General features: G+C 46.9%; 1 protein-coding gene across 1 annotated transcript in view; it reads right to left on the minus strand.

The window, feature by feature from the left end:
- AHDC1 (AT-hook DNA binding motif containing 1) overlaps window positions 1-1531 on the minus strand; it is a 201859-nt gene extending 200328 nt beyond the window's left edge. The window contains exon 1 of the mRNA XM_066638861.1: window positions 882-1531. Within this exon, the coding sequence (XP_066494958.1) occupies window positions 882-1047 (166 nt within the window). The 5' untranslated portion in view covers window positions 1048-1531. The remainder of the gene's footprint in view (window positions 1-881) is intronic.
- Window positions 1532-7330: the final 5799 nt, after the last annotated feature.

Genomic DNA, 7330 nt, shown 5'->3' on the forward strand with positions numbered 1-7330 from the left:
CAGCCAGGTTCCACAGGGCGCTTCCACCCCCCCCCCCAACTGAACCTCCCCTGCCAGCCCCACATGCTGAAATAATAAAGGATTGTTTGCCTGGGAAAGCTCCCACTCCCCCACCCCCAACTCCTTCCCTTTTCAAAGCATCTCCTCTTCCCCACAACCTCCTCCTCCTCTCTTCTCGCCTCTCTCCCCCCCCCCCCCGCGTAAACAGATCCTCTTACTCGGAGGCTTCTCTCCAACGCAGACCCAGAGAGCCCTCCTGCCTGTGTCGCACTCCCCCCTCCATCTGCATGTGCGAAGCCAGATTAATGTTTACACCTAAAGCCATTTCGGGAGCAATTGAAAGAAGGATCTTGGGGGGGGGGGCAGAGAAGAGAAAGTGGGGCTGATGATCAACACATTGCAAGGGGGGAAGAGAGAGGGGGAGGGAGGGAAGCCAAGACATTAAAAAACACAAGACACCTCCCCCCTTTATTTTTTTTGTGCGCTTCAACTGTCTTGCTCCAACTGCTTACACCGGTGGAAACAAAAGGCTGCTGGATCCGGAGTCCAGCCAGGCAGATTTTTTTTTTATCCTTCATCTTTTGCTCCCTCTTCTTCCTCCCCCTCCCCACGCACCTTTCCAAGCCCACTGATACTTCTCAGCAGCCCACATGGTGGAAAGAGGAGGGTAGGGGGGAGAGCAGGAAGAGGGGGGGACCAGATCCCTCCCCTCCCCCCTTCCAAAAAGACGACTGGAAAAGTCAGAGCCGGGGCTGGGAGGGGGTGGGAAAATTCTGTAGCAAGCAAGATCGTGGCAAGGGATTGGGGGCAGAGGAGGAGGGAGGGGGGAGGAGGAAGGCTGGCTGGGCATGGAGAGAGCACATCGCTCAGTTCCCACTCACCAGCCTGGGGCTGCTGCTGGGCTGCGATGCCTTCGCTGGGGGATGCCTTGCGGGAGAGACTTTTTTCTTCCAGGGACGACTCCTGGCCGCCGCCGCTGCTGCTGCTGCCGGGGAGAGAGCCCGACCCTTCGGCGCCACTGCCAACCTTCAGCGACAGCATATTCATCCCCGATCTTGGCCGATCACATTATCCCCGCGCAACTCTGCTGGACATGACTCCTGCGCTCGATCGCTGGCTGGCTGGCCACCCCTTCCTCCTCCTCCTCCTCTTCCACCTCCCTCCCTTCCTTCCTCCTTCCTTTCTTTCTTTCTTTCTTGATCTGGCTCACTCTCTTCTTCTTCTTCTTCTTCTTTTCCCTCCCTTGCAAACACACAAAAGAAGAGCCAGGAGGAGGAGGGGTGGGAAGAAGGAGAAGCAAATCTGCAAGGCTGGGAGAATTCGCTCTCCACCCCCTCCGTGTCTCTCGGCTGGGTGGGAGGCAGAAAAGGCAAAGGAAATGAAGACACCCACCAGAGCTGGGGGCTTCGCTGCTCAGCTGGAGGAGGAGGCGGCGGTGCTGATGCTGGAGATCAAGGTTGGATCGGATGCATTCTTCCCTCCTGCGCGCTCCGCTTGCCGAGGAGAGGAGAGCTGGAGCTCAGCTGCTGCTGCTGCCTCCCCAGCCCTCTGCTTTACCTTCCCTTGTCAGCAGCAGGAGCAGCATCCGGAACCCCAGGGAGAGACCAGCAAAGCATCTTGGGGGATGTAGTCTTTCTGCTAAAGGCTGCGGGAGGGGGGAGAGAGAAAGAGAGTGGCCAAAGGTAGCCCAGACTTTTTTTTGCCTGCAGGGATGTCAAAGCTCCTTTCCTACAGAGTTTGCACCCCGAGTCAGTGTGACCGGATCCCGCCTATACCTTCAACTACTGGATGGAAGAGGGAATGTTAGCAGGTGCAGCTCAGCAGGGAAGGGTCTGAAAAAGCTGCACGTGCCCGAATTCCCTGGCTATACAATGCTTAAAGGGACAGGCACTGTGTCTGCATCTCTTGATTTCTCTACGCAGAGGCTGAGCTCCTTGATAAGGACTAGTCCATTGAGAAGGCTAAAGTCCTGAGCCTCCAACCACAACACCCCTTGCACTCCTACAGCAGTGCCGAGACCCCAATACACACACACACGCACACACACACAGGGTAACCAGATACAAAGGGGGACAGAAGAGGGAATTCGAGCAACTGCAGCTCAACATAGAAGGGTTTAAAAAGCTGCCCAAATTCCCTCTTCTCTACAATGGTTAGAGCAGTGATTTTCAACCTTTTTCATCTCATGGCACACTGACAAGACACTAAAATTGTCAAGGCACACCATCAGTTTTTTGACAATTGACAAGGCACATCACACTGACAGTAGGGGCTCACATTTCCACAGTGGCCCTACTAACAAATGATCCTCCCCCAAATTCCCGTGGCACACCTGTAGCACAGTGGTTGAAAATGGCTGGGTTAGAGGTTTAGGCACTGTGTGTCCTCCATTGGGTCTGGTTACCCTGTTCCTAGTGCCTGCCAAGGGCCTGAAGTTGGTAGAAAAGTGACATCATTAGGCAGAAAGTGACATCATTTCAGCAGAGGAGGGCCAGAAAGGAGCACTTTGTTGTTCTAGCAGAGAAACCCATTCGCTGCAAATGATCGAAGAGAAAATGTGCAAAGCTTGTTCCTGTTTTCAGGATATGAGAGAACCCAATTATCAAGCTGGGAGAACCCGATGATAACAGCGGTCTGGATAAATTGCTTCCAGGGGGCCACATTCAGCCCATGAGCCTTATGTTTGACACCCCTGCTTTAAAGGGTGGAATGGGTAAAATAGGAGGGTTTGTCAAAGTATTGGTTTCCTCTCCCCCTTTTTTTCTCCCTTCAAGTTTTGTTAGTGGAATGCCCCAAGAGTGTTCTTGCAAAACCCCTTTGCAAAGGGTTACCAGACACAAAATGGGACAGAGTGCTTGTACCTTGAACCATTGTAGAGGAGAGGGAATTTGAGCAGGTGCAGCTCAACATGGAGGGGTTTAAAAAAAATTAAAAAATTAAAAAAAAATTAAAAATGTTGCAACTTCTTTTTTCCCCATGTCCGATTTCAAGAAAGTTTGACCTATCTGAATTCAGCATTTTTACCCTCATCCAATGTGCCATGTCATACAGGTATACAATACCACACTTTTCTGAGAATCTTTGATGGGCTCAGACAGAAATTAAAATACTGTACAAACTATGATTAGCAAATCAGTGACTGTTGATGTGTCACCAGTGCCCTCTAATGGTGGGAATCGGAGCTGCTCTGCTCTGTGTGTCTAAAGCCCTATAAAGTTTCTATTTTTCCTCTCTATCTCTTTCCATTCAAAATTTCTTGGTTTTTTTAATTTATAAAACAAGCATATTTAGCAATCATAAAAACCAAAGTATTTTACTCCTTCCTCACCCCATATACAGCTTTTCTCTTGTCCAAGCAGGGCATACACACGGGACTTGTAATGGGAGATTTGTGGGGCATGCAGTAGGTGAGAGGTCCAAGGGGCTGGAGACAAATGCCACTTTTTTTCTCAGGTTTCAGAGTTGGTATGAGAGATTCAAGCATGGTGTGTGAACTTATTTTGCCACTATGTGAGGCTAAGCAGGTTATTTTTTGCAAAACCCATTTGACTACGTAGACATACAAGAACAACAAAAGAACTTTGTGCACATATAATAAGCAACAATGATTGTCTCTCACCTCTTTCTGCCATCTTACAAACTTACCATTCATCTCCAGCCCAGGGCAGAATTCACACAACACTTTCTGGTTTACAGCCCAGTCCTATCCACACTTTCCTGGGAGTAAGCCCCTTTGACTCTAATAGGACTTACTTCTGAGTAGACATGCATAGGATTGGGTTATTATTTATTTTTGTATTTATATACTGCTTTTTTTCTTGAGTAAGTTCCAGAAGCCTAGCCATGCTACTCTGTTGTAGCAAAAAGCAACAATAAGGCTGTGATCTTATATTCAGTCACCTGGGAGAAAGCATTGTGTTCTACTGAACACAATGGGATGTACTTCTGAGTAGATATTCATGGGATTGTGCTGTCAGTTGTGTAGCACTTTAAAAACGAATGTACTTATTTCTGCACCAGCTTTAGTGGACTACAGTGCACTTCATCAAATGCATGGAATGGCATAATCAGTTGGCAGGTATACTACTACTACTACTACTACTACTACTACTACTACTGTAGTAGTACATAAGAATAGCCCCACTGGATTAGGCCATAAGCCCATCTAGTCCAAATTCCTACATCTCACAATGGCCCACCAAATGCCTCAGGGAGCACACAAGACAACAAGAGACCTGCATCCTGGTGCCATTCCTTGCATCTACCGCTAGTAGTAGTAAATTTTAAAGTGAAAAACCTCATCATGGCACCCCTACCTCATGGCTTTGTCTACCATGAATATATAATCTTCTTCTGGCACTTATAGATATTTTGAAACTTTCCGGTATTATACTTCATTTAAATATATACTCCAGTGGTTCTCACACATCTAGCACGGGACCCACTTTTTAGAATGAGAAACTGTCAGGACCCACCGGAAGTGATGTCATGACTAGAAGTGACATCATCAAGCAGGACAATTTGTAACAATCCTAGGCTGCAATCTTATCCACACTTGCCCAGGAGTAAGTCCCATTTACTTTCATTGTTAAATGAATATACATAGTAGCTTGTTAAAAGCGCAGGTCTGTAACATTTCCCCAAATGCAGTCACATGCTATGGTAGTAACAAGCCTAATATATTAAAAATAAAATACAGTAGAACCTCTTTAAGTTGACCACCCAAGGAACTGGAGGAATTGGTTAACATAGGGTGGTAGTCAACATACAAAAAAAAGGCTATAGAAAATTAGGTCTAGAAAAACCCAAGGCTCTAGAAAATTAGGTCAACTTAAGGAGGTGGTCATTCTAGAGAGGTGGTCAGCTTTGGAGGTTCTACTGTATTGAAATTGAATGGGGACCCACCTGAAATTGGCTCACGACCCACCTAGTGGGTCCCAACCCACAGTTTGAGAAACACTGATATACTCCATTTCATCTCAAACCTCTGAAGTGCTATGAAATAGTTTTAAGAAAAATGTATAGTAACAGGATTAAGATAAACATCAAACAATTGTTAGGGGTCGGCATATGCCTGTTTACTCAGAAGTAAGCCCCACTTGTTCAAGAAGACTTACAGTGCACTCCTGTGCACATCTATTCGGAAAAAAGTTTTGTTGTGCTCCATGAGGCTGACTCCCAGGAAACTGTTATAGGTTTGCCCTTAACTCCCAGATCAATCTGCATAGGATTGTAGCCTTAGGGCGCAATCCTAACCCCTTATGTCAGTGCTTTCCAGCACTGGCATAGCAGTGCCAATGGGACGTGTGCTGCATCCTGCAGTTGGGTGTCACTCCCGGAGGCCTCCTCAAAGTAAGGGAATGTTTGTTCCCTTACATCAGAGTTGCATTGCCCTTATGTCAATGCTGGAAAGCGCTGACATAAGGGGTTAGGATTGCGCCCTTTGTGTAACATGAGCTACATGTTGTCTCTCAAATTACTCTTGGGAAACATGATGGCCTTGGGCAAATTTCTCAGTTTGCTTCCTGCTGAACCTGATGCTTCTTTTCTGCTAAGGTTCATTTGGGGGGGGAAAAATAAAAATGAACGGTAAAAGTTCATTAACCTTAAGAAGTATTAAAAAATAAAACACTCTTTCACATAACATAGTTTCAGTTTCAGTTTCAGTAGACCTTTATTGGCATAAAATACAGAGAAAGAACAAAACAAAACAAAAATATACAAAGACACCACAACATAGACATCAGTCTTTTCCTCACATACTGCCCAGAGTTCCAGAGCTCTGCCTGGCAATTACCCCAGATAAAAAGGCAGTGACCCTATCAAGGGTCTCAGAGTCAGATGTGGAAAGGAGAGACTGAAGCATGATTGAGTCCTCCCAGCCCTGCATCCTAGTTAGCAAAGGGCCTAGATATTTCTTGCGTGAGACGTCATGAAGTGGGCAGTAGAAAAGGGTATGTGTTATGGTCTCAATACAATCCCTACCACACTTGCATTTCCTCTCCGAGTAGGGAATACCACTGAACCTGCCCGATAACACGGCTGATGGAAGAGCATTACATCTTGCAAGTGTGAATGCTCTCCGAGCCTGTGGGCACTCCAGGTGATAAAAGAAGGAGGCCAGTTTCCCGAAACTGATTGGAACATGGAGATAGAGTGGAGAGCATGTGGTTCTGGCGGCACTAAACAGCTCTTGTTGTTCGATGTCAAGAATTCTTTCTTTGACGATTCTGTAAGCAGCATCACAACCAATCATGCCTAGCTCTGCAGTGTCCAGCCCTATTGACTTGAGCTTGGTTAGAAGATCAGTGATCTCTAATGGCAGGACTGAATCCGACAATAATTGGAGCATTAGACCAGAGGAGGTAGGGTTAAATAAAGTCCTAAACCAAAATTTCAGTAATCTAAGCCAAGCAGTCGTCTTTAGCCGAATTAACCCCACCTCAAGACACAGAACCGAGTAGGGAACGCACCTGGGTAAACCCAAAATCTTCCGCAGAAAGGAGGCTTGAATGCGTTCTAATGGTTGGGTAATAGCCTTATACCAGACAGGAGAGCCATAAAGGACCAGGGAAAGAATCTTTCCCTTAAACGCCTCCAGAGCAGCTGGAACATAACCATTGCCGCAGGTAAAAAAGAAACGGGAAATAGCTGAGGACGCCAGTTTGGATGCGTTCTGCACTACCTTACGATGAAAAGCCCAAGTGAGCCTGTAATGGAAGTTGATTCCCAGGTACTTGAAATCATAACATAGTTAAAATACAGAATTAATTGTCACAAGCTGTGACTTACCTAAATGGTTTCAAAAAAGAGGTCCAGGTCTGCTGGTTGTGACAGTTACATAGAACCTCCATTACAGGGATAGTGCATAGCTGCTGGGAGGTAATAAAAGCACAGACCTTCATGGTCTGGTTGTGGGCTTCCTGGTGGGGCACAGTGTAAAGCAGGATGCTGGACCAGATGGACTTTTGGTTTTTTGTGATGCATGGTGGACATCTAACATCGCACACTCTCAAGCTTCTAACGCTGCAATGGATACACTCAGAGCAGCTCTGCCTACACTGCTTTATTTGCTGTGGTTGGAAGACAAGGAGACAGGCAGAAAAAGAATGATGGATGGGAAGGAAAGCCAATTGGGCAAGTACCAGTGAGCTGCATTCCACTAATTGGTGGGTCACTCACCCAAGAAGGCCAGATTGGTGGAGTGCTCAAGAGGTGAAAGGTGGGCAGTAGAAAGTGATAGGGTTGAGCAGGGCAGCACAGAGATGGCCAATGAGATCATCAAAGCCCAGGTGACCCAGCCAGGTGGAGATTCCATCTACAGGAAAAT

Source organism: Tiliqua scincoides, chromosome 10, assembly GCF_035046505.1.
Source record: "Tiliqua scincoides isolate rTilSci1 chromosome 10, rTilSci1.hap2, whole genome shotgun sequence".
NCBI lineage: Eukaryota > Metazoa > Chordata > Lepidosauria > Squamata > Scincidae > Tiliqua > Tiliqua scincoides.